This window comes from Manis javanica, chromosome 1 (genome assembly GCF_040802235.1).
Source record: "Manis javanica isolate MJ-LG chromosome 1, MJ_LKY, whole genome shotgun sequence".
NCBI classification, from domain to species: domain Eukaryota; kingdom Metazoa; phylum Chordata; class Mammalia; order Pholidota; family Manidae; genus Manis; species Manis javanica.
The window spans coordinates 239924521-239952355 of record NC_133156.1 but is presented as its reverse complement, the minus strand read 5'-3'; the positions used below and the strand labels follow the sequence as shown (position 1 = coordinate 239952355).

The window sequence follows — 27835 nt, the reverse complement described above, 5'->3', positions numbered from 1 at the left end:
GTGTCCTGTCCTGCCCCTTTAAGACTTCCAAAAAGCACCCGCCAAAACAAAACAACGACCAGATAAAAAAAAAATGGCGCTCATTTTGCTTTATTCTCTGGCGCCAGCCTCGGGCACCTGCTCACCGGTCTTGTTGCCCTGTTTCCCTAGTATTGGGGTCCCTGTCCCTTTAAGACTTCCAAAAAGCACTCACCAAAACCAAACAACAACAACAACAACAAAAACAAAAAGATGGCCGCTCGCTTTTCTTTTGTCCTCCGGCGCCAGCCTCCGGTACCCGCTCACTGGTCCTGCCGCCCTGTTTCCCGAGTATCCAGGGCCCCGCGCATGCGCTGTGTCTGCGCTCTGGTCGGGAATCCTGGGGCTGGGTGCTCAGCAGTCCTGGGCTCCCTCCCCCTCCCGCTCAGACTCCTCTCCTCCCGCCGGGAGCTGGGGGGAGGGGCGCTCGGGGTCCTGCCGGGCCAGGGCTTGTATCTCACCCCCTTTGCGAGGCGCTGGGTTCTCGCAGGTGTGGATGTGGTCTGGATGTTGTCCTGTGTCCTCTGGTCTTTATTCTAGGAAGAGTTGTCTTTGTTATATTTTCATAGATATATGTGGTTTTGGGAGGAGATTTCCGCTGCTCTACTCACGCTGCCATCCTGGCTCCGACTCTCCATTAATCGTATTTTTAAACTGAATTTTCTTCTATGGTGTGTCATGTTTTAAAATGAAGAATACTTTATCAAATTATAAACAATTCATATTTATTATAGAGTTACTAGCAAATACAGATAAGAAAAAGTAAAAACATGGAAATCATCTGCTTAAAATCTGTTTTCATTTTTGTGTATATTTTTAAGGGCTGTTTTCCATTTTCCATTTATTTTTATAGGTAGCATATTAAAGGGGTCATGACTTTGCTATTAACAGGAAAATCTATTTTAATAAATACTGTGAATCTATATTTAGGATATTTTCAATACCTTAAATTTTTTCTCAATATAATTCAGAATGTTGATTTTATTTATTTGAAAGAGATTTAAAGACTTTTGAGCAGAGCTACCATTCACATTTAAAAAAAACAACAGAACAATGTAATTCATTATGTGTTTATGTGCGACTTTTCTAGAACAGCATCGCAAATTTTGCTGCTCAAGTGTCATCTGACCTTTTGATCTCATGCCACAATTTAAAAAGATGATTTCATTTTTCTTTTACTAGAATAAATTTTTAATTTGATTTCTTATCAGGTATTATTTTTTTGGATTGTAGTGAAAAATTGAGAAGACTTAGTAAACAGCTGAAATACTTTATCCAGTAATACTTTATAAACTGTAAACTAAAATTTATATCATGAAACTAGATGTTGAATTATTCTACTTCCATCCTGTATAGACTGATAATAACTCCCTGAACCGAAACACTAACAAAAAACATTCAGAACGGCCTGTTTGGGCAGCTCGGTGTTTTTGTTTTGTTTTTGCACTTTAGGACATAACATGAACGTGTGGATCGCTTCTGGTTTCCAAGGCATCAAGCGGTTGCCATAGAGACAAGCTCCAGGTGCGAAGTTTGTAAGAAGATGATATGATAACTGTGAAATTGTTTTTCAAAGGTTTCAAAAATCAAGTATAACTTGATTTGTAATAAGTTAAAGCATTAATAATTTTAATAGTCAGTAAAAAAGCATATTAAGTAAGATTCTTCATTGGCTTATGAAGTGGTCCATCACCTATTAGAGGTGCATTTTGTGTGTTTTGTGATGGTGTTAGGTATGATTAGATCAAGGCACAGTCCCGTGAGAGCATGTTGGTGGCAGCATTGGGCCATTCCTAAAAACCTGTTGAGCATATTATGTGCTACATGTCAACAGTGTGATGGAAAAATAGCAGATTTTGTCTGCCTTTGAAGTATTTAAATTTTAGCCTATTGGAAAAACGAAATAGTTACCAAGTGACATATGAATAGAACTCATGTCTGTTATTAAATTTATTCCTTGAGTTACATGTAAACTTAAAAAATAAACAACTTGAGTGGCATTTGTTCTGATAAAAATCTTCATGTCTATAAATGAAAACATATGGACTACAGGGGCACACTGAGAACCTGCCATCTAGTCTTTGATTGGCAGCGACCACTGAGAATGATTTCGTGTGCAGGGCATTTGTTCCTGGTTAGGGTCAATGGAAGCCATCTTTAAGTGACGAGGCTTGTATCTTCTCCACAGTGAGGCGATAATGTGTTTTGGCAACTTCATAGTCTAATTTTCTTGTCCAGCAAAACTCTGTTGATAGTGCTCGGACCAGAAGGAACAGTGCCCAGCTGAGAACAAGTGGTGGGCAAGTCAGGTGCTGCGTGGCCCGTGTGCGGCCTAGGGTGGGCGGTGGTGGCTGGCTTCCTCCTGACTTCCACATGCCCTTCAAGGGGGAAGGCTGGCCCCTTGCCTCTCCTGAAATGATGCCCTACAACGTGGCACCAATTCTTGCACTTTCTCCACTTTAAGTGAATTTCTGGCCTGATCCTTCCCTCTTTTTCTAATGGCATATCTCCAGTTGGTTCACTAATCATCTTTTCCAAGAAACTTCTAAATTCCCCATTTTGGTCATTTCTTAATGCTCTCTTCTTTCAGCAGTTATGCATGCTATTTTAGTCATGTCCTTTCCCCCAGGTATCCCCGCTATTTTGTGTGTGCTTTAAAGGTTTTGGCGACTCCCTGTGACATGACAGGTTTGTCTCTGCTGAATGGCCAGCAGCTTATGTAGGGCCCGGATCTTTTGCTTATAATCTCCTCCCTCTTTCCTGCCAAGGAGCACGACTTGTTCAGAAACTTCTTCACTGAACTGGTGGGCATTCCAGGGCTAGAATTTGGCATAGGAGACAGAGGTCTGGTCCTCTCCTAGCTTTTAGTCTTCAATGTTCTGTGTCGTTGAAAAATTGGAAATTACAAAGCACAATATGACTTTAGGTTGAGTCATAGTAAAAGGAAAAATGAAAGACAAAGTAGAGCCCTGGGGGGGTTTTGGTCGGACAGCTGTAGAGCAGAAGTGACCTATCAGTGATAAATGTGCACTTGCTTTCTTAAAAAAAAAGTTCTGTTTTTTAGTTTTCTAGTCTTTATTACCCACCCCAAATTATACTGTGTTTAGAAATCCATGGAGGACAGAAATGTCACGGGATCTGGGGTTTTGAAAGAAATGGGCGCTTCCCATTATATGTGCCTCTGCTTCAAGTGGGCGGTGAGGCTGGGAAACAGCTTACCTTGCACGAGCAACACAAAACCAGATCCGAAAAGTGAGTAGCTGGGGCATCACGAGTATAACGTGAGTGACGGAACAGTGAGACCTTTTTAAAAAGCAAAGTAATGGTTTATCTCAACTGCCATAAATCATATTTAAATGATTAAACATACTTCATAAATACTAAGCTCAATACATCAGGCATTTTCCATCGCATGCAGCTACTGATGAGAACACCGTTTAAGCATCTTGATGAATGAAAACGCCTACACAGATCCATGCAGCAATTTACTCATTGTATGCTTTATCAGCCAATCAGCAGAGGGTTTTCATTTAATTAACATAGCCAGAAATGCCAATAAAACCAGGGTTTTTTTGATCTAGTGTTGTCTGTGATGCAGGGTTTTGGTGACAGAATGAAAACAGCATTGATTTTTTAATTGATTTCTGAAATTCATTGCCTGCCCGGTATCTACTATTTTTTCTCTCTATTATCTTAATACCACTCTGTCACCACAGCTAAGTGTTTTATTGCTTCTCTCAGAGACGAGGTTAGTATTGATCTACACTATGGACTCAAGAGCTAAGTGGGATATGGTGAGCGAGGTATGAAGTGATGGCGTTTCTAGAGAGTCACATGGTTTTAGAGAAAGTAAAGCTTGGATTCCGCTATACGTAGGAGATCCATTTAGATCAAGTTAAAAGAAATTTTCACTTTAAAATAGAAGAGCTGCCTTGACTTCAGCACAGTTGCAGACATACGTTCTGTGTAATGCCCTTCGTTAATAGGACAGAAGGTACTGAATTAATATTTTATAATAGAACAGACATGGATGAGCCAATCCATCTTTTCAAATGGTGGACTCCACTGAAACACTTTTTTTGAATTCCTGGTAGTTTTGGAAATCACAGCTCGGGAGCTGAAGGAGGTGATGGCGAGACTGTGGTCCAGTCCCGAGACGTGGAAAGGTCAGCAAGATATGCGATGTCCTGGCTCTGGGGTCAGTGTCCAGCACGCTCTTACGTGCAGCCTGTGCCGTACACTTGACATCTGCTGAGAGTGGATCCTAAGTGTCCCCAGCACACCAGCAAGGCGACAGGAGGTGATGTGCTCATCAATGTGACAGGGGCCATCACTTCACAACACGTATATATATTGCACTTCACGTTGTGCTTCTCTGCACACGATGCTGTACAAGCTAAATATGTAAGATATTTGTCAATCACACCTCAATAAAACTAGAAAAAAGATTGAGAAATGGGGTCAGTTTCCACCACCATCCTTCCGTCTCAGAAGCTTTTGCACTTTGGCCCTGGTTTCTGGGCTGAGGCCTCAGGGTGCCCTGGCAGTCCCGCTGTCCTTCCCCGGGGGGCTCAGTCCTCCTCCCGGCGCTGTGGGCCTGAGCACCCCTGTCCCCCTCCCAGCCCTGTGCGTGCAGGCCTGGGCCGCTGGCCCCGCTGCTCTTCCAGCAGACTGCCCTCCTCGCCAAGCCTCTGCCTCTGGGCAGAGGGTGGGATCAAGGTGGTGCCCGTCTGACCTGCTGCCTAGGCCTCTGTCTGTCCCTCGGGTGGGACTGATGTGCTGACCTCGTCCCTGTGAGAAGGAGGGAGGCGAACCCAGGCCAGATGCTCAGGCGCCGGCTTCTCAGTGGCCTGTGATGGCCACTCATGCAGTTGTCCACTCGATTATGTGCTATAGAAAACTGCTTTTAAGCAGATGAACAAAACTTACTTCCAGCCACCTACTGGGACAGAGCCGGGAACAGCACCGGGATTCGCTGCCACAAGCCCTCGGTTAGAATGGCCATCAGAGGCGCCTCCCAGGGTGAAGGCCAGGACTCGGATGGCACTCGACGCTCAGCTTGTGGTGCCCAAGCAGCAGGAATGGGGCACAATGGCAGGAGAAATGATCCTCCTCTGTTCAGCGAGGCGGGCCTCCGAGCTGTGAGTCCGGCCCAGGAATATGGGTCCATAACCCACTTCTGTTCTTTGTGAGTGGTCATCTCATCCCACTTCCGCTGGCCTCAGGGTGGCAGGTTTTTATTAAAATACGGCTATACAAAGCAGAACCCAGTGCAGTCACAAGAGGAAAGCATTGTATTCATAGCTATGTTTATCTTTTTATTCATATAGAGTTGCTATCTTTAACTTCTAAGACATATTAATTATTTTTAATTATGAAACTATGTGGTGCATTTAGAAAGATTTTGTAAGGTACAGACAACCTGGAGTTTTGGTTTGTGTAACATAGATGGAGCTGTAAATACAATTTTTGGACACAGAAAAGGTAACATTTACAATTTTCATTTCTGAGAAAGCTTAATGAGAAACCTGTATTGGCTCCCTGCATCACACTCTGGGAAGGTACTTTCAGGTGAATTTATTACTTAGTTCACCCAAAATTGATAGCTGTATTTTGGAGGAAAAAAATGTCTTCTCCCATGAGTGGTTTAGAGGAGAGAAAATCAGAAACCTAAGAGAAAGGGACTGGAATACCCACGGGACTTTGAATTGACGAATGAGATTGTTCAGGGTCCTATTTTCTTGACTCGCATGTCGTCGATGACCCTGGCAGCTTTTCTCCAAGAGATGAGAAGCAGCAGGGCGTGAGTGGCTCAGGGCGCAGACCTGCTGTGAGGACTGCCTGAGATGCTGCCGTTTAATAGCAGTGCAGGTCAAGGCATACTTATTTATTTATCACCTTCAGCACTTGTCTGTATTGATATGTGAAGGAGGGGGATCTGTGGCAGCGCAAAAAGATTTCTAGAGACACGATTCACATTTCCTGCTTGTTCATAGAATGAGTAGGAAAGGACAGGTTTGTCTTGAAGTTGTAATATACCAAAAAGAAAATGTATACCTTGCATTCAAATATATTAAATAGTGCATTTCACAAATTGGTAAATATCATAGGCACTGGATGCACATGAATTCAGCAAACCATGCATATACTTGGAATGGAGTGAGATGGTCCTGCTCCTCCCATTCTCTGTATAGGACCCTCTCAACCTTGTCACTACTGTCCAAATACACATCACAAAATCTCCACACCTGCAAGTGATGCACAAGCCCGTGTCAGACCGACAGCCGGCTCCTGCCGGGTGGTCTCGTTTGTGGAGTGTTCTGCGTCCATGGGATCTAAGAATTCGGAACCACTCTAGAAATGATTCTTTTCCAGTCCTTTCATATTACTGAGGAGGAAATGGAAACAACTCTTTGCTTCTCTCCATACTGTAGATTTTAGTTATTTCCCTATTGCCATAGAAATATTGCAATCTCATTCCGAATGCCCAGTGGGGGTGCGCTCTGCGTGCAGTGCCTTTCAGGCCTGCTGGACTCTGTGTCGGGTTCAGGCAGAGTGAGATGGACGGTGCAGACTGCTGCCCGTTCACGAATCGCTGCCCCCCTGCGCCCTGGAAGGCCGCAGGTCGTGGAGAGCAGAGCCTGCACTCCATGAGGTCACACTCGCCTTCCCTCGAGCCCTTGTCACAGCTCAGGCACCCCCACTGCATCCTTTGGGTGACAGGGTCTAGTTCTGGTCCAGGACCAACCTTTTCTGCCCTTTGCCAAATAGACTGGCATCTGATATCCCTCTGCCTATCTTTAGCCAGCCCTGATGCTCCCAGAAGCAGATGAAGGTGGCCCTCCAGTGCTGTGCTGAGCTTGTGGAAGCCCGGGGTGGAGAGTGGGTGCGGCGCCTGCAGGTGCAAGCAGTGCCAGTGTGCCCGCTTCGGCGGGCAAGCCTCCCAGGAGGACCTCTTCTCGGCAGGCCTGGAGGTGCTGCCTTTAGGTCAGGCTTCTGCTCAGGCCCCAGAGGCAAGGATTTCCCCTTCTTGCCTAAATGAACCCGCCCACCATTGTTCTCTAAAATGTCTTCATTCCTCAGCTCTTGAGGGTCCTCAGGCCTGCATTACCTTCTGCCTTCTCAGTATCATTAATCTCTCCTCTCTCTCGGAGTTTTGCTCTACTTTCCAGTAAGCAGGGTGCCAGCTTTGCAAGGTTGCTCCTGGCTCACCGACCTACCTGGAATGCTCACGGCCGTTTGCTGGGTGGGCGCGCAGTCCCTGTGAGGATGGCTGCAGCCGCCTTCACATCAGGCTTTCCCTACCAGTGACGGATTCTCCGTGGTCCCCCTGCTCGCTGTCTGTTCTCGCATCAGCCCTGGAGGGTTGGCGCCACCCACCTGCCTCCCACAGCCGTTCACCTGGACGGTCAGATCTGGTGATCATATCTCCATGTGCTCCAGCCTTGACAGCTTTGGGATTTTCCAACACTGCCCATCAATCTCTGGTCACAGCACGCCTGTCCCAAGGCATGACGCTCTCCTGTCCTCATCAGCAGGCTGACCCCTCCGTGTGTCCCCAGGCTGCCCGGCTGGAGAGCTCACATCCCCCTGAAACATTGTTTCGGGTGGGCGGCCCTCCCAGTGGTGTCTCCCGATTCTGCTGCGGCATTCTTGTCTCCCGTGGAATCTCTGACAGCTTCAGTTCTCCAGACCTTCTGTAATCTTGTGATTTTTCTGAGCCCCCACATTTCCATTTGGATATCCTGCTTCCTCTCAAGGAAGAATGTCCTAACCACCACTGAGCCAATTCTTATCTCTGCCACCAGGCCCCTAGAGAGGCACACCTCTCACTGTACCAACTTCCAGCCAGGCAGCCAGGTTTTCTTTCCAGGACACCTCACCCAGTCTTCCCTCTTGCTGCCCTGACGCTGGTTGACATCGGTCAACTCCTGGCCTCACGCTGTTCTCCTGACTCTGTTTACCCCTGCACACATTTGCCTCTTTGTGTCACTGCTCTTTTCAAAACCGTTATTGTCCCTGCCTAAGGCTGATTGCTTCTGTGAAGGTTTCTGGGAAACCACTCTTGACCACTCCAAACTTTGGTAGTTTCCGAAATTCTGCAAACTCACTCTGTGTTAACACAGTTGTACACTTAGCTATGTGCTGTCTCACTGGCATGCATTTCATATTATTAAGTTCCTCAGGATAACTTCAAATTCCTTCAGTATAAAGACCATGTCTTACATATCCCTGGCAACCTGTAGCAGTGACAGGCAGAGCCCTGGATGCATAGCAGGTGCACAAAAGTAATTGGTGTTTTGCTAATATTTGGCATTTTCAGGAAGTAGTCATTTAAAACAAAGATCAAAATTCTTTTGTTTTTAATCTCAGAAACTGAAATTTTCCTCCATTTTTAAAAAGGGGCTCTGTTTTCCTTTATTTATCTTTTGTGCCTAATATATTGAAGAACTATTTTCTATTCTGTTTCATGGTTGCCCTTTATTTCCTGCTTTTGTTTTCTTGGTTTCTGATTTTTGAAAACTCTCCCTTAAGGGTGACAGTAAATCCATGAAGGAAGGAATCAGTAGAAGCAGACAGATGTTTTTGGGACATTTTCTTACCATGCTTGCACTTGCCTTTTCTGAAGTCATATTTATTTCATTACCATCAGTATTTGCTGAAATCCTGTCATTTTCCCAGTAAATAATTTTGGTGTCACAACTATTTTGTTTAAAAAATCTCATTACCTTTATCCCAGAGAAAAGGAGAGAAGCGCCCTTTTGATTGCGCACACATAGGTAAGTGAGAGAGATTCATCGTCGTGATGGACATTCACAGAATGATGCTAACATAATTTTAAAGTACTTCCACCTCGGCTGGACTTGTAAGGGAAGATCTTTATAGTGAGAATTTTAATGTATCTTTTACCCTCATTTTGGTCTCTTAGAGAACTTGTAACATAGGTTGAAGAAAAGTTTACCTTCTTTTGAATTGTGAGTGACATTTCCTTTCTAGGTCTATTTTGACAAGTCTGGATTGTTATTTAAATCTTGGAAATATAAACTAAAATAGGTATGAATACAACCACTGACACATGTAGAATTGCCATGTTTTTATCCTTCTGGATAACATGGATAACTGAGAACCTAGGAAATCCCCAAATAACCTCATTCACGCGAGCAGCCCCCTCACCCCCCAGCCCCAACCGGGTGCAGAGCTGAAGGTCAGTAATCCACCTTTGATTCTCTCTGCTCGCTCCCTGGAAGGTACTGTGTGTGACAGTGAAGTCAGGGAGGAGGTTCTGGTGACACATAGTAGGTGTACAAAAGGCATGAATAGGACCAGAGTGACCCACGTGAGCCCAGGAGAGGTGGCACTTCTGTGCCGAGGGCAGGGGGGGCCCACGTGGTCCGGAATCAGCATGGTGAGGCACTGGAGCCGGGCGAGAGCGGGTCGTGAAGAAAGCCCAGCGTCTCCACGGTAGCATCCCGGGTAGGCATGTGGCTGAGCTGGGCATTTTGGGGATTCTGTTTCTTCAGTGGTAGATGGCAGCGAAGTCAAAAGCGATGCTTTATTACTGGGCCATTCACATCAGCTGCCAGCGGGCCCTGAAAAATGGCAAAGAATGGACGTGGCACCTCGTGTCTGTGTTTCTAGGGCAGTGCTTCTGTGCAGTGTTTTAGGAAGTATTTTATGACATTTTAAAGGAAGTGACAAAGTTTTTGCAAAAAATTTTTAAGTGTTTAATCTTAGAGATGGTGGTAGGGACTTTCAAGTTGCTTACCACCCTCTTTCAAAGATGCTGCATGCCAAATCAAATGGTTCTAGTGGGAATGATTTGATAAAATGCAAATATAATAGTACCTCATTTCTCTCATTTTTAAGCAAAGGTGAGTTTTGCAAAAGTGGTTTTCCATATATATTCTGCCTATGTAGTTAAGCCACAAGGTCTTTCTTTTAAAAACCTGCTGCATGATGAACCAGTCATCCTGCACGTAGCCAGTGTCTTTGCTGTGTCTGATGTTTGCAAACATGACTGAGGTGAGCAGTCCCCCTCCCCCCCAGCCCCAACCAGGTCTCTGTGCCTCTGCAAAGTGGCTCCCACTTGCCTGCCTTTTGAGCCCCTGTTTCTCGGTATGGTCATTCCCAGCTGCTCTCCCTGGGGGCTTGGGGGCGCCTCCTCCTAACCTGTGGCTGTTGTCTGGTGGCTGGACTTGGGCCAAGAGGCTCCCAGGAAGCCTGGGCACGTTCCGTTCGACGAAGAGTGTGAACCTCAACATGTGGATTGCTGGCGTAATTTCTAGTTTCTTGTTTGCTTTCAGCTGTTTTCTGGGTATGTGGTGTTTTGAGCACCACAGATTTCAGATGGATGGTGTGTTCTCATCCACACATGGTGGGGATTCTGTCCCACAGGCTTGGCTGTGTTTCCGGAACCTGGGGTGTGGGCTCCTCCAGTTGTGTTGTCCTGGCCTGTTTTGTTCTTCAAAAGCACATTTGTTTTTAAGAGCATTATTGAGGTATGATTGACACTCACTGGCATTTGAGGAACTTTGACAAACATCTACCAACACACGGCTGGTGGTGAGATGAGCCAGGCAGGCTTTCTGGTCAGACTTCGGATTTCAGCCCTTCTGCAACTTCTCACTTCCAGAATCTCCCCTTAAATTTCCAGGGGCTCAGCTCTTGCAGCGTCGGTCCTCTGCGGACTGGGGCAGAAAGGCCGCTCCTGCTGCAGGGGTGAGCCGGCGGCCATAAGCCCCAGAGGCGCACTTGTGCGCGGCGCCCTCTCTGGTCCTGCCTCCCGCTGGTGTCTGCAGGCGCCTTCATGGCTGTTTTCACACTTGTGATGACTCCTCTCAGTTTTATAAAGTACTCGGCAAGCGGGGTCCCCTGGTCTGCCACTCCACCCGATCGCGCTCTCTGAGGTCACTTCATCTCCTTTTAAAGAAGTGAGGTGTGACTTACATGCAGTGGGGCTTACTCTTCTTGGGTTGAGTTCTGGGAGTTTCGGGGACACACGCAGGCAGGTAACAACCAGCTTGGTCAAGTGTGGAACAGCCAGTGCCCCCAAATTCCCTTATGTCCCTCCGAACTCAGCACCTCTCCCTCTGCCCCCTCCTACATGACCTGGTGACCGCTTGTCTCTTTTCTGCCTTGACGTTTTGCTTTTTCCAGAACATCCTGTGACTGGCGAAGAGCAGGTCCTCTTCTGAGCGGCCTTTTCCTTACTGGGGTCCCTCCTTTTGAGGGCACAACCAGTTGTCCCTTTTAACTGCTGAGTAGTAGCCAGTGTGTAAGGGGACCACTGCATGTGTATCCATTCACCAGCCGAAGGACTTCTGGGTGGTCCCGGGTTTGTGGAAATTCTGAGAAGAGCAGCTGTGAACATTTATGTACTGAGGGGTCAACACTTTCCAGTGGGGCTGGGGGGCCGTGGGGTGAAAGCGTGTTTCACCTTATTAAATAACGAAACCGCACACTTCCACAAAGCAGCTGTGCTGTGCGACAGCCCCACTGGGCAATAAGTGAGAGCTTCACACGCTGCCTCACCCCAGTTTGTGTTGCCTATTATAAAAAATACTTGGTCATTTGTTTTGTAGTGGCGCCTCATTTGTGATTTTTCTTTGTATTCCCCCCTGACGCATCATGTTCAGCACCTTCCCATGCTTGTCAGCCATCCCATATCTGCTTGGAGGGTGTGTCCATTCAGATCTTTGCCTCCATTTTTTTTATTGGACTGTTGCTTTCTTTTTACTGAGTGTTGAAAGTTGTTTATGTATTCTAGTTATAAATTATTTATCAGATATGTGTTTTGAAATACTTTTCCCCAGTATGTGGCTTGTCTTTTCATTTTCTTAACATATTTTGAAGAGCAGAAGTTTCTGGTTTTGATGAAGTCCAATTTATCAATTTTTCTTTTATGGATTGCGCTTTTCATTTTATATCTGAGAATTCTATGCCAAACTGAAAGTCTCAAAGATTTTCTTATATGTTTTATTCTACTCTTGAAGGTTTATGTTTTACATTTATTTTTGGATCCACTTTGAGTTAATTTTTATGTGCTCCAATGGAGGAATGGGGTTCATTTTTTAATATTTTGCATGTGGCTGATTGTTCCTGCACCATTTGTTAAAAAGACTTCCTTTCTGTATTACATTTCTTTGCACATTTTTTATAGCCGACCGACCATACATGTGTTGGGCTTTTCTGGACCCAATATTTTCTTCTATTGCTCTGTGTCTGTCTTTCTACCAATACCCCAACTTTCTTGATTACTGTGGTTTTGAACTCAGATTATGGGACCTCCAATTTTATCTTCCTTTTCAACATTATTTTGGGTTCTTTTGCATTGTCTGCCTTTCCAAATAAATATCAGACTCAATTTGTTGATATCTGTAGGAATCCTGGTGGAAATGACTGGGATTGCATTGATCTAAAGGCCAATCTGGAGAGAATGTATATTAATAATATTGAATATGATATTCCATGAACATAGTCTATCTCTCCATTTATTTAGGTTTATGATTTTTTAGTCAATTTTTTTAGCACTCAGCCTACTGATCTTGCACATGTTTTATTATATTTATGCATGAGTATTTTGTTTTGTTTTTGAAGGTATTGTACATGGCACTTAAAGTGTTAAATTCTGATTGTTTGTTACTAATATATAGAAAAACAATTGATTTCTGTATATTGACCTGTGTTCTGAAATCTTAATAAACTCCTTAGGTCTAGTAGCTTTTTATAGATTCTTTGGGATTTTCTACTTAGACAATCATATTGTCTGTGAATCAAGACCATATTATTCTTCCTTTCCTATATGGATGCCTTTATTTCTTATTCTTACCTTATTACACTGGCTAGCGCCTCCAGTGTATGTTGACGAGGAGTGGTGAGAACACACGTGCTTGAATTCCTCTTGATCTTAAGGGGGAAACCTTTGGACTTTCATTACTAAGTGTAAACTATGTGTATGTGTATGTATACATGTACGTTTATATTTATGTATATGTGATTAATATACATTCATACACATTTTTTTTGTAGTTGTCATTTATCAGACTGAGAAAGTTACCTTGTATTCTTCATTTGCTACAAGTTTTACCATGAATGGATGCTGGATTTTATCATTTGATTTCTCTGCATCTATTGAGGTAAACCTGTGGCTTTCTTTTTTTAGTCTGTTGAGATATTGAATTGAGTTGATTGATTTTCCAATGTTCAGCTGGATTGCTTTCCTTGGATAGACCCCACTTGGTCATGGTGTATTATATTTCTTTATATATATAGTTGGATTCAACATGTTAATATTTTGTGAAGGATCCTTGTCTCTGTTTTCAAGGAGGTTATTAGAGTACAGCTTTCTTTGCTTGTAACTTGTATTTCTTGTTCGATTTTGGTATCAGGGCAATGCAGGCCTCATAAAATGTCCCCCAATGATGTTTTCTTGTGATCAGACTTGTATGGGGTGTCAGGAGGAATGCCACAGAGATGAAGTGTTCTTATTATATCACATCAAGGGACATCACATGGCATCCCTAAGAAGAGTAATCTTCCATACCTGGTTAAGGTGGTGCCATCGGATTCCCCACTTACCGCTTCCTTACTCTGATTTGTGGAGAGTAAGTCAGTAAGGTCAGCCTCCTAACGAGGGAGGGTGGGACTTGACCACTGCCTGCAGGAGGGGAACCTAATCTGTATGTCTGTTTTTTGGAATTCTCCTGTGAGGAATATTTGCTTCTTATCTCTGGTTTATTTATTTATTGAACCAGTTATGCATTTCATTATGTACTCCTATATGTTTGTTTTCTACTTTAGTTGTAATGCAGTTTTATATTATTTATGTTGTTGTTCTAATTGTTCCCCTTTTGGCCATTGGAATTCTTTCAGCTTGACTTCTGGGTCCCTTTGGCAAGTTCCTTTGACATGTTTTGTTATTTAAGAACCTCCTCTGTTTCTGTTGGTGCCAGTTGGTCCAGGCTCCCCTGCGCTTTCTCTGCCCTTGGTGTAGAACCAGCCAGCTGCCCCGGGAGCCCTGGCTGCATGCTCTCATGCTTGCCTACACTCACTAAAACTTTGGGCTGAAATCTTTTTGCTGCTTATTTGGGGGTCCTTGCCCCAGGGAAGCCAGAGCTCAGCCCCTGCATGTTCTTGGGGTCTGCCTGTCCTGAGATTCCAGGCTTGCTGGTTGCCCTGTGGTCTCCACTGCCAGAGGAGCTCAAGAAGGTCATACTTTTGTAGCTTATCTGGCCATTTCTTGTTATTAGGAAGGGGTGATTCTCTTTGTAGTTTTTTACATTCCAAGGTGGAGCTGGATTGTTTTTGATATGGGAAACGTTTGGGGGGGGCAAGATGGTGGTGGGGGGCTTGGAGCAACCCATGGAGATCAGTGCGAACTGCGCCCTTAGGTCCCGGCGTCCAGCCTGGACCCTGAGCTTCTTAGAGTTCAGAGTCCGACCAACTGGGGCTGGACCCTGAGGCCAGACTAGGGGAGCTTATCTAGTGGGCAGTGATCTGTGGGCTTCACTTATCTTCGGGCCCACAGGCCAGCCAGGGTAAGACTGGTCCTTGCTGTAGCACGGAGAGGGGGTGGCCTTCCAGCACAGGCTGTCATGTCTCGGGAAATCATCGTTGGGTGCATCGGTATCTCCAGTAGACTAACTCGCCTTCGTGTGGACCTCAGTTCTCAGGGTCCAGCGGAAGCTGAGGACTCTTGTCTATAGTTCAGAGATAAAAGTCTCAGCCGCTAACATTGATGGTTTCTATTTCAGGAAGACAATTCACGAATGTCTTTTAAGGAAAGCTTTCCCTTAAGACACAACACACACACAAAAATGTATGTCATGTAGATAGATGTTGAAGAAATAGAAATGTGTATATTCCGTAATAAGTTAGCTTTGAGTGAGGACACTTGTATGAACCTATTATAAACAGGTAGTCTAATTTGTCTCTTGAAATACAGTTAAAATGTGCAGAGAACACTCAATAGAGAGTCTTACTTCTTGCCCACCATCCCTTTTCTGCCCCCTGTAAAAAAACGCATAATAATGCCATCAAATTATAACTTTTTCTGTTTATTTATAATTGTAATTCTTTAGATTTGCAGTTTTGAAAGCAGTTTACAAAGGGTTTCCGTGTCTGTACCTTTCTGTTGTGACATACGGGCTGTGAGGAGTGGGAACCTGATGCATTGCAGTATCAAATGACAGGATGCTTTGGAAATGCTTTGCCAGTCGTAAAAATCCTGAGGACATATTAACTTTTTATTGTGTAAGTTGGATATTTTACAGATGAGGAAACTGAGGCATAGAGAGGGTGGGTATACCTCCCAAGGTCACATGGTTGTTTCCTCTGTCAGTGAACTTGTAATGTCATGGCCAGAACTTACTCACAGGGCATCTTCCGAGGCCTGAAGGTCTCCTACCCACGGGGAGGAGTGTAAAGCCCTATGGGTCATTCCACAGCCTTGAACTGTGTCAGATCTTTATCAATAGCTTTTGTGCTCTGCTCTTTGGATGTAATTTAGTCCCCAAACAAAACACCTGCAGCCCTTTTTCTTTTTGAAGCATGTGATTAAGATCCCGTGGGCTAGCAGAGTCCTGTGAGGTCGCCCGGCAGCGAGGATCACCCAGTGCTGTCTGCTGCCCCTCCCTCCCCAACCCCACGTGTAAGGGCCTGAGCATCGCTCCCCTTGAGGAATGATGGTTGGGGTGTGTTTGCTGCAGGGGAGGCTGAAGGGAGCTGCACCAGCTCGAGGGAGGTGGTCCCTGGGCAGGCTGTCACCTGCCACCTCTCACTAGCTGACTTATCTTGGCATTTTCCCACAGTTAAAGTCAGATAAAAATAACCCTGGGGACACCTTGAAGGGAAAAGACATCTTGAGAATTGCATGTGGATGTGAGAGCCCTGGGACCTCGGGCGCCGGAAGGCAGAGCCAGCCTGGAGCCGGAGAGGGACGGCCCTGGGACCCGCGGGGCTGGGTGAGGGAGGGTCGCTGGCTGCCAGGCTTCCGGACAGTAGTGAGAGGTCCTTGTGCAGGTGACCTTTCCCATCATTTCTCATCTGTGAGCCAGCAGGGAAACAAGCTTACCCGGGACTGGCCCTCTATCAGGGTGTCTGCATTTCAACTTTAAACTTCCATGGTAATTGTTGATATCCCCTCAATTGAATTTTTCAACAACCATTTCCACTGGATGCTGAGGAAATAGGATTCCCTTTGGATGCTGTGAATGTAGGATCTCCACTGGATGCTGGGGAATGTCCACCTTCCGATTTTCTACTCTTCCTGGTAACTTAACAGAAAAATCATCATTCAGGATGATAGACACCAACAAGATGACCAGAGATACTTTCTGTGTTTTAAGAAAAGAGCTCTATAATGTGCATACCCCAGAGATGAAAACACAAAGACAGTGTTTGCACCACACATACATGTGGGCCCCAAACTGCCCTCCTGACCAGGAAGGAGTCCCCCGTCCACCCCAAGTCTGTCTCTGATGCAAGTGTCAACTCAGAATCTTGTCGACTAGAATGTGCGCCTGACCACTGCTTCTCTTTGCATTTCCTCCTGGGTTTTTAATTGAAGGATGCTCTTCAGGTGGCCGCTCACCAGAGGGCCTCTCAGTGGGTCGGACCCATCTTCTCTGCAGCCCTCCCGTGCCCTTCCCTGCCAGTAAGGTCTTGAGTACTTAAAAAAAAAATCCCATTAAATGCTACAGGCTTTTATTGAGCCTTAAGTACAGCCATCTGCTGCAGTAATAATTAAAAAATATGCAATTTCCTCAATCCCTTCATAGACATTTCCTTCTGATTTTTATTTTCACTTTAACAGCCTTGCCAGGTGATAATCCTCATTTTCCAGAGGAGAAAACAGAACGGTCACCTCTCTTGTCCTTGGTGACAGAGGTGACAGCGGAAAGCAGAAATTCAAGCACATCCATTTCTCCCCCCTCTCTGACCGCACGGACAGTGAGGCCGCGTGCTGGGTGCAGGGGGGCAGCCCAGCCTCGGGGCTGGCCCTTACGTGTGGGCTTGCTGGGGGCCCCATCCACACTGTCAGCACCGAGTCACCTGAGGAGCGGCTGTGAGGGACTTGACGACCCTGCAGGTGGTTCCGAGTGGCCAGGTTACCTCTGGGCCAGCTCTACCCCAGAACTCTGTGGTTCAGTTGTAGCCTTGAGGGCCTCTGGGCAGTTTGTCCTTCAGGTCCGTTCTGTAGGGCTGCTGGAGTTAACCAGCCAATCCGAGGCCACCAGAAACTGTGGCCCAACACAAAGATTTATTAGGGAGAAGGGAATAGCCCATGTCACACCTCCTTTAAAAAATGTTACATTTCCCTCTGAATGCTTATGGCTGTTAGTGGCCATCCATCCTGCCAACATCCATAGAGTCAGGCGCTTAAAAATCCTGGAATTCTTCCCAGTTGCAACACTTGTTTCCAGAACACTGCAGTGCATTCTTATATTTCATGAAGGTCTTCAACTTTCATTTTTCTGAGAGAAAGATAATTTTAAGTCCCGGAAGTTTAATTCAAGGCAGTAATAAGTTTTTATTCTCACTGTGAGTCATATTTTGGCTGTGTTCAGTTGTAGTTATTTTTGTTTGTTTTTGAGAATTGGGAAGTGGAGGGATATTCAAAGAGGAGGAACAAAAGAATCAGGAAAAAAGACTTATGATTATTTTTTGCCTCTGTGATTTTCAAACTACTTTACTTTGCTTCAAGGCGTTCACAGTCCCTGGGCAAAGTCGCAGGTACAAGAACAGGCTGCCCAGTGCCCGGGGCTCTGGCCGCGGGTCCCCTCGGCTCGGGCCCTTTGGGTTCTGTGAGCATCAGAATCACGAGGCATACGGCCGGGCAGATTTTCATTCCGCTTGAAAACTTTGTTAGATGTTGTCTTTCTTTTTTTTTGCTATGATTTTAGTCAATCTGGCAACTCAGGAATTGCTGAAAGATGAATTTGTACCATTGCTTTTGCTCACAGATTAGCTTGGCTTTGTGGTGACCCGTTACTGATTGTCACTCAAAGGGCTGCTAACAGTTGGGGAGGCTTTAGGTCTAGCAGGCAAGACGCGTCCTTATAACGTGTGGGGACCTCGTGGCCAGTGACCGACTTGCCTTTTCGATCAACACATTTTTAGTTCAAAAGCACATGATGGCTCTGCCGTGCTTTCAGGTGCTGTCTGTTTTGACGGCTTCTTTTGACTGGCGGTGACAGCCTGTTCCAACAAAATTAATCTTTATGGCTTATGTTTAAATTTTCATTTTATATCTTAAGGTAAAGCTGGGAGACTTGCTTGCCTGAACCAAGCTTCTCTTAGTTTTCCTGCTGTTTTTCTGATTTTCTTCAGAGTCCCCAAGCAGAGTGGTGGCCCCAGCAGACAGGTGGCCCCAAGCAGAGTGGTGGCCCTAAGCAGACAGGTGACCTCAAGCAGGCAGGTGACCCCAAGGAGACAGGTGGCCCCAAGCAGACAGGTGACCCCAGCAGACAGGTACCCCCAAGCAGAGTGGTGACCCCAGTAGACAGGTGACCCCAAGCAGACAGGTGACCCCAAGCAGATGACTTCAAGCACGCAGGTGACCCCAGCAGACAGGTACCCCCAAGCAGAGTGGTGACCCCAGCAGACAGGTGACCCCAAGCAGACAGGTGACCCCAAGCAAACAGGTGACTTCAAGCAGGCAGGTGACCCCAAGCAGACAGGTGACCTCAAGCAGGCAGGTGACCCCAAACAGATAGGTGACCTCAAGCAGGCAGGTGACCCCAAGGAGACAGGTGACCTCAAGCAGACAGGTGGCCCCGAGCAGAGTGGTGGCCGTCAGTCTCAGGGCTCTCAGCTCCCTTAGGCCCATCCTCCCCTCCCCTACCCCTTTGGGATTCCTCCCCTCTCCCGACTTTCTTCTTTTCCTATAAGGTGGACAAGGCCTCTGCTCCCGGGAGCTGCTCTGAGATATTTACACCATAGTGTGAAATTAACCTGGAGTCTCAGCTTCCCTTGTGAATGGAGGTCCCTCTCTTTGAGAAATGGCAGTTGGTGAGCAGGTGCGGGGAAGGAGCAGCTGACTCCTGGTAATACCACGGAGGCTCGTGAGGCAGCCCTTGCCGGCTGCTGCCCATGTCAGCCATGCAGAACGTTTCTCTACTGAATGTGCATCTGATTCACCCAAGGATAAGGAAGACGGGAAGAAAACCAAATGGTTCCCATTGGCCTGGGGGCTCAGGCCCTGACCCAGACACCCGTCAGCATGCAGTCTCACAAGATATTTTAGGCAATAGCTTAGCCAGTTGATATTTCTTCGGATTCTATAAATTATGAGTGCTGTTATTTGAGATGTTTAATTTTTGGCAAATCCATTTGGTGATATTTGGTGACCTTTTACTTAGATAAAAAACGGTGCCTAGGATGGAGTGTGGTGCCAAGGAGAATGAGCACTGTGCCTGTGTCCGAGGACCCGGCGGCAGCCCATCCCCACTATCCCAGGCTGGTGTCCACTCAGACGTGTCGCAGGGGCGCTGGGCGCTCAGTGTACCAGACGCTCACTTTGATTCCCGGGTCTGCTGCAACTTGTTGCAGGGCCTGGCTCTTCCAAGGTCCTCGCTGGACTGGAGAGAGTGTGCGGACAGCTGCCCGTCCCTCGGTGCCACAGCTGGTGCTGAGGCTGGGCAGAGAGTCTGGAGGGTGGTGCCGGGACAGCAGCCACGGGGAACAGGGCTCGGCGGTCATGGGGCTACGCGGTGTGATCGGCTTTAATTGTCTGGGGGTGTGAGCTCTGACCCCAGCCTCATTGCTGTTAGAATATGACCCAAAGGCTTCTGCAGGAAATGGGTCACTATGCCTTTTCCTTCTTAGATACTCCCTAACTGCTGAACGTGACCTATTCCTGAGAACCAGCAACTTCTCTTCTTGTGCTAGAATGCATTTCCTGCACAGCACCTCACCTCTCTGATGCCCCTCTACTCTCTTAGGGTGAATAACCTTGGCCTGATTAAACCACCTTTTGAGGATCATAGAAGTTGTTTCCTAGTGACTATAAAACAAGTTGGGTTTGTACAGCAGCTTCCCTTCAGTGTGGAAGGCCGTGCGCTTTACGCATGGGGTGCATGACCAGGGGTGGTGCCCTTTGCCTTCCTGGTAGCCATAAAAACAAGGTGCAGGCTTTCTCTTCATTGTAGACAGCGCACCTCCAAAATGGTCCTGGAGAAGTTCTTATTATTAAATCAAAGTCGGAAGGAGGATGTTAATATGTACTTATATAAAATTTGCTTTGAACACATTTGAGAATTGAAAAGGAGAAGCAAATGTTAATCAGAGGAACTGAGCATTAAAATGAACCTTAATCATTCAGTTCACCCACATGTGCAGGGGTACGTGTAGTGGATGTAGGGTTTGGGGGCAAGTATGCGCCCTGCCCCCTGGCTGTCCGTGGACTCAGAGCTCGTCCCCTAACCTCTATGAACTTTATTTCCTGGTCTGCAGAGTCTGCAGCACCTGACTGCTGTGGTGCCAAACGAGAGAGGTGACCTAAAAGTGTACTGAAAACTCTAAAACCATTTGCAAAGATGAGGTGATGCGTTCTCTGCATCTGCCTGCGGGTGTTGTCCGAGCGGTTGGCACCCCTTGGCTTGGCTGGGGCCCTTTCTGCCTGTCAGGCCTTTATCATTGTGCTCCGTCTCCAGCCACCTCCGGTCCTCTAGGTGACATTTCACGGTTCCTGTGTGCTAAGCAGGCTGGAACATCGGCCAACAGTGCCTGGTCGGGAATGCACTCCTGTCTGTGCCACTTGACACCCATCTAGCTCTGGGCCAATTTCAGAGGCATGGCACCAGTGGCAAAATTAGCTATTGTTCCTTTCGAATTAGACTCTGGTATGTTGTTATCAGTGTGAGGAAAGGAAGAATAAATAGCTTCTGACACGACTGAAATTTCGACTAGGAAAGGGCCTGAAACGTCCAACGGCCAGCCTGGCCGTCTCCTTTGCGCCTTCTCTTCTGAGGGGGTTGAGGCCCACTCGTGGGAGGGCATAGGCGACTGTGCCCAGCGCTCCTCTGAAGACTTCTCTGGGTCTTATTTTTTTCATATTTAAAATAAAAGAGAAGGACCAAGACCATTGATTTTCCGTCTTTGTAAGAAAACTTCACAGTGGAGAAATCTGATGGGCCCACCCACCGAGTGATCAAGGTCCCTGTCAGCGGTGAGAAAGTGCTGTGGATATGACGAGGCTCCAGTACAGTGAAGGGGGTCCTCATCTCTCTGGCATTGCTCCCCCGAATCCACAGCCCCTGTTCTTTCATGAGAAAATATTGAGCACACCCAGATTGAGAGGCGTTCTACGAAATACCTAGTCAGTGTTCTTCAAAAGCGTCTGGGTCATGAGAAATCAGGAAAGATTGAGAAACTGTCCAGTCTGGAGACCGGGAGACGTACGGGTCAATGCAGCGTGCTGCCCTGAACTGGGCCCCGGACATCAGTGGGAACGCTGCTGAAATACAAATAAAGTCTGTAGTTAATAGTGTCATCTGAGTGTCAGTCTTAGTTCGTGGATGCACCATGGTTAGGTAAGATGTTTACCTGGAATCATATATGGACCTCTTCGACCATCTTGATGACTTTCCTGTAAACCAAAAAGTATTGCAAAATAAAAAGTTAAAAGAAACAGTTTTTCCTCAGTGGACTATTGTGAGGAACCCCAATCTCAGCGTCCAGGGCAGGGCCTGGGAGCAGGACAGAGAACAGGGTCAGTGAATGTAAGGAGGCCAAGGGACTGAGCAGTCGCGATGGGAAGTTTGTCCCCAGTGGCTGAGATGCCCAAGGACAGTGATGGGGCTGCCCTGTAGACAGATGAGCCAAGGGAATCGGGTGCAGGAGAGGACAGACTCCTCTTCTGAGGGCTAGGATGGTCTGAGGACTTGAACTGCAAAGATGCTGCAGGCTGTAGGGAGGAGGGGGGGAGCAAGTCTGGAGAAGGCGACGAGGAGCAAGCCGCAGCCAGCCCCTGGGGGGCGGCTGGGAGGCCATCCCGGAGGTGGAGGCGTGCAGTGGGCCACCTGCTCACACGCACGAAGTGTGTGTGCCTCTGACCCAGCAGGCCGCATCTGGACGTTCACCCTAAGGGTGTAAGATCGGAGGTCCGGTCTGTCCTGCCACCAGACTCCGTCTGCGTTACAACTTACAGCAGCATGTGGCGAGTCTGTGACTGAGACCGAGTTCCTTTTTATTTTTTTTAATGTTTTACAGATTTTCTGATAAGCATGTTTGAATACAAAAAAATTAAAATTATTTTAAGAATAAAATATATCCCTACTGGTTGCAGAAGAGCTCACAGGTCAACATTATTCTAGGTCCCCGGATGGACAGAAATCCTTTGAGCCACCGTCCATGATTTTATGACTTCAAACTACTTTTTGGTTTCCTTTGTAACCCTCTATAAGGACTTGGTAAATGTTTTTGCTGATTTATTTAAAAACATTCTGGCCCACAGGGAAATCAGATGCCTAGGTATCAGTTACCAAATACAAAAATTAAATACTGTCTAACTTTGGGCTTCTAACTTTTCAAAATGAATTATACCTTGAACCAAAACGTTCAGTTTATTTTCACAGATTTGAGCCTGACGTCTGAATTCATGACTAGCAGCTGCTGTGTATTCTCACAGTCACAAAAAATAAGTGAAAATGAAAACTGGGTTTCAAAGCAAGTGTTGAATACAGTACCTACAACATGTGCGGATCACATCCTACTTTAAAATGGACAACCGGTGGAATTCTTGTGGGCAAAGGCCGTGGTCCCTCTGACCTCCTCCAGCTGTTGTGTTTAAGTCTGATTCCTGGTGGCCTCTGACGTCCCACAGCTGTCATCCACACCAGCCGTCTCTTGCAACTTTTCATTCTAGTTCGTTTTTCTCTCTGCCCCAGTTTTCAGATTCCCTGGGTTGCTGCTGCCCGCAGTTTAACGTCTCCAATCAACTCCTCTAACAGCTTCTCAAATTTCTTCTCCAGTGACTGTCGGCTCCCCCAGCTGCTCTTGAACCTCTTTTTCATCTCACTTGCCAAAATGTCAGGGTCTTCAGAACAGCTTCAGTCTAATTTTTTGGCTCCTGAGTTCAATTTAACTGAAGTGCTTATTAGCAAAAATATTTCTGTGTTAATTATACCGGTGGAAAACCCTGATGCAGATATGCCTAGGAGCATATATCTATAATAGAACAAATATTTTCATGCTATGTCAGTGAATTGGCAGAGTCTCATGAACTTCAAAATACCTGAAATCAAAGCAGAATTGTCAGATAAGATGTTAAATGGGGCCGATCTGCAGCAGTTTGATTGCATTTGTTTATGCTGTGTGGATTAGTGTTGGATCTTGCAAGTATCGATGGAAATGATATATTTCCAGTGGCAGAATTTTCCTCACAGACTAAATATTCTATTTTTATTGCTATTTACTATTGAGGTTTTTGAAAAGCAGCTGCTGTCTGCGTTGAGTTGGTGTGCATTTCTGGTTGTTCGTAGGGTGTACCCAACACCTTCTCTTTACAGTTCACTGACTGGTATAACTGGAGATACTGCTACCTACTAATTTTGTGTGGAGCAAGGGAAATGCCACCCTATGCCCCCGACTGCCCACAGTGAGACAGCATGAGGAAGGATTAAAAAAACAAAACAAAACACCTTGATGAAAATGTGCTTTTTTCTCAGAGGAAGAAAAGTAAGAAGATAAAAATTCTCCTAGTTGCCCTGCAATCTCAGAAGCTAGTGTGCATAATGTTGGCATGACTTCCTGTATAATAAAGCATGACTATACTTTTACCAAAATCGGCCCTAGATTCTCTCCAAATTAGTCAACTTGACTGCATTCCAGTAACTCCCTCAGTGAGAGACCTTACATCCGAACCTCCTGGTATGTAAGTCAGTTTATTAATATCTGGATTTTTCCTTCTGTTTAGCATCTCTCAAGAACCTCTGCAAGAATGAAGTGGTTCCGGTTCCTGGTAAGAGAGTGAATCACTGATGAGCATTTGTGGGACATTGTGATGCAGGCGGGTGATGGCTCTGTGCCCACTTTTCCCATTTGTGGGCTCCCATTGAAATGTCCCCTTGCTTCACTCACCGCCCCCGCCCTCGGTGCCCGCCCACCTTTCCATGGACTGGTGGCCTTCCACTTGTGTCGTCTGACAAACTGCTCACCTCTCGTGGCTGCGCACTGACCCCTCTAAGCCGCATTGTGTGTGGCACAGTTTCTAGGCCCGTTGGCACACGATGGTCGGATACACTGCTTTGTGGCGCTGTCAGCGACAGTTCGGTTCAGGCGGGCTTCTCATCATTCAGTCATGCAGTTATTTTCATATTTTGACTGCATTTACCTTTATAATATTTTGTAGGGAAAAAAAAAGTAGAGAAGAGAAAAAAATAAAGCTCTTGAAACTTGTGATAAGAAGTCCAGGTTTCAGAGAGGAGACTGCAGACAAATAGGTGCCATGATGCCAATGTTGCAGCCCTTTATCCAGGCCTGTTGGCTTATGGGCTCAGCCCTGAAAGAGGGCGTAGAGGGCATGTACGCAGGGCCATGAAAATCTCACTGGCAATTGCATTTAAAAGGCATAGAGAACTCAGAGGTTTTGGAGATCCAGTTTATTGTATATGGATATAGGACCCATTATTTTACTTTTTAGTAATATTCAATGTGATTTTAAATTACATCTTATGGTACTATCTTATTCATGTAAACATACTTTAATATCTTAATTCTGTTTTTAATTTTGTATATTTGAATTTTATATGATTCTGGGAGGCTTTATATGCGGGACTAGGGCCAGCTGCTTCATTCGTTATTGATTCTGTTATTCTCTCACTTGTCAAATATTCTCCGAGTTCTTCCATGTGCTGGGCTGAGCTGGCATTTGAGAAACAAAGATTAGTAAGGCGGTCACTGCCTGCATGTTGCCTGGTGGACAGGCAGGCTTTGCTCAGAGAAGCATGGCTGGCTGCCTGCAGGAGTGGGTGCTTAGCTAGTGCCGAGCAGCGAGTTCTGGGGCTCACGGAGGCAGCTCCCACCCTTGCAGCCCTCGCAGCCCCTGCCCCTCACTCGGCATTTACTCCTGTGCTACCTTGTAATGGTTTTGAGGTTTTCTTCTATAATTGTGCCCCCTCCATTTTTCACTATTTAACTTTTATATGATCATAATGAGCATCATATCATGTACATCTCAACCTTTCCAGCCCACGGTATGCTTCCATTCACTTTTCCCTGTGATCCTACATTTTTAAAGACCCATACTTTACTCCTGTTTTTGAGAAAGGCATAACTGAAACTCAGAAAGTGAGGTGACTTGTCCAAGATGGTTCTGAAGTAGGTGGAGGAGCCGGGGCTCGCATGTTGCTCCGTCATTCTTCAAAAACAGAACAGACTGCCAGTTCTGTGCTGGAGACGGGGGGCATCAGTGTCTCTGTTCTAAACAAGGGCAGGTGAACAGGGCTTTGGGCGCAGACGGATAGAGACACACAGGTTTGTACTGGACATGCTAGAAGCTTCCTGAGCGGGAAACAGCTGCCTGTGCCCAGGAGAGAGGCTGCAGGGGTTTACAGACCTCATAAGGGCGGAGATGGCTCAGTGGATTGCGGGGGCCCGGTGGGAAGCTGCCCAGCTGGAGGTGCTGAGGGGCGCTGGGTAAAGGGGCGGTGAGCATGGGCCGATGCTGGTGGTGCACTGGGAGGGGCGCAGCTGGGAGAGGGGGAAGGTGGAAACACAGACACCGGCAGCCCTGCAGGCCCTGTGTGCGGGCACAGGGGAGCAGGCTCCGCCGAGCCGTGGTGAGGGCACCCCCCCCACTCAGGGGCTTCCCACCATCAGTGAGCAGCCTGACCGCCGCGCCCCGTGGGGTTGGAGTGACTCCTCGTGGCGGTGACTCGGTGACTTACTCAGGCCGCGATTTTCCACACTCGGCCCTTGAGTTTGCTCTGGGGTTGGGGGAGTGAGGAGCAGGTTCCATCAGACATTAGCCACGTAGGCCCAGAGGGCGGCAGGCCACCCACCTCAGCCCTTCGGTCAGAACTAGACCCCCACCCCGACCGCCGCCCCTGCAGGCTGGCACTCTGCCCCAGGGAGGGGGCACAGCCTTGGTCTGCTGGCCGTCACTGCTGTGCCCTTGCGTGTCCTCCTTAGGATCTGGCCCTTATCCTGTGGATGGTGTTAAAGCAGGGAGATGATGCGACTCAGTCCATGTGGGAAGATGGTCACTCTGCCATCAGGGCACAGAGGCGGAGCCACGGAGCACCCCCTGCACCACAGCTTTCTGTCAGGTGTGCGGGCGGGGCCAGGCGGGGCTGCCGGGGCAGGACAGACCTCTGGGAGGGCACCAAGCTCGGCCACAGGATGGAGGTGCCAGTGGCGATGGCGATGAGGCTGGCGGTGGGGTTTCTGGATTGGGGTCCAGGCGTGGCTTCTGCAGACCAGAGGAAGCGTAGGCTTGGAGGGATGGTAGCAGGCAGATGGCGCAGTCAGGGACCCTGCTTCTCGCAGGTTCTGTGGGGCCTCTTGCTGAAGATGCCCTCCCACATGTTATTTCCCGTGGTGCTTCGGCAGTTCAGGGGGAGCCCTGGATTCCCTGGGCCAAACGGTGCTCCTGAGAGCAGGGGAGGTCGGGGCAGGTTGGTGAGCACACGACGGCCCGCCCGCACCCTCCCGGCTGTTCCGGGTGTCGGAGCCTCTTCCGGAGGGAGGTGCCTCTGGACCGCCCTGCCCTGAGTCCTTTCATGCTGCTGGAAGCGCCTTCCTCAGGACTCCCGAAGGGAAGAGTCTTTCCTATGGATTTTCACTTTTTAAGCAACTAACAGATTGTATCTGTTTAACTGATACTTGGCACATCTTTTATCCTTGCTTCTCCTGGGGTCCCTGGTACTCTACTGTCCTGCCTATTTTATGCTCGTTTGAGATCTCATTGCCAAATGAGACTGCAAGTGATAATATATATAAAAGCGCATTGTAAATGCAATACCCTAAGTGAAAATTGTTTTTATTACTGTTATCACTGTCACCATGAAATCAATGACACAGTAACAGCGTTTCTCATTTTATGATTTATTGCACATTGGTTAGATGTGCTGCCGTGTTTATTGGTGATTGTGTTTTATTTTGTTTACTGAAAACAAGAAAAAGAACCGCATGACATTCTAGAAGGCAAACATTCCCCTTTGCTACTGGAGACCAGTGACAACGGAGGACCGCAGAGGGGCAGCAGTGGGGCCTCAGGCGCGAGAACCACCACCAAGACGATCAGGAGAAAAGTCAGAGGAACAGCGACCCCTGGACAGCCACCCCGGGGACGAGCACCCGCAGAGCAAATGAAATGCCACGAAAACAACGTCAGCCGGGGTGCGGCGAGCAACAGTCAGAAGCTGGAAGGATCAGAAGGCGAATGAAAGTACAATTAGATGTTATTTTTCACATCATGCCAAAGACGCATGTTAGTAGAATCTTAAAACTGTGAATTTCGTATATTGGTGGACAGACATAAAGTTTTAAAAAATGGTTAAGACTAAATCCATCTGGGATTCCTTCCTCTGTTCCCTGAGTGAGAGGCTGGGAGACGAGGGATGTGGTCAGTGACACGTCGTGTATTATCTCTGCTCAGCTTTCCCTTAGATCATCAGCCCAAATCTGGCATCCAGTGACCCAGCCATCCTGAGAATGACACATTGCTGCAGAGTTACCTGCAAGTTCTTTTTCCTATTTAATGTGCATGAAGGCATCTGATGATAATTTTACATATTACATGCAAACATATACATAATATATGCATATATATATATATGCACCTTATATGTCAGAAATACACAGTAGAACCACA

At 46.9% G+C, this 27835-nt stretch overlaps 1 protein-coding gene across 2 annotated transcripts in view; it reads left to right on the top strand.

Moving 5' to 3' along the window:
- DCDC2C (doublecortin domain containing 2C) overlaps positions 1–27485 on the top strand; it is a 114040-nt gene extending 86555 nt beyond the window's left edge. The window contains exons 9-10 of one of the 2 annotated variants that reach the window (XR_012133688.1): positions 1471–1542; positions 4113–4379. Coding sequence is in view for 1 of the 2 variants with exons in the window: in XM_073241814.1 (XP_073097915.1) it covers positions 23936–23980; positions 27139–27162 (69 nt within the window). In the remaining variant the exon portion in view is untranslated. Of the gene's footprint in view, positions 1–1470; positions 1543–4112; positions 4380–23935; positions 23981–27138 lie in introns of those variants that run through there. The other variant, XM_073241814.1, reaches the window with a different exon arrangement.
- The last annotated feature ends 350 nt before the right edge of the window (positions 27486–27835 follow it).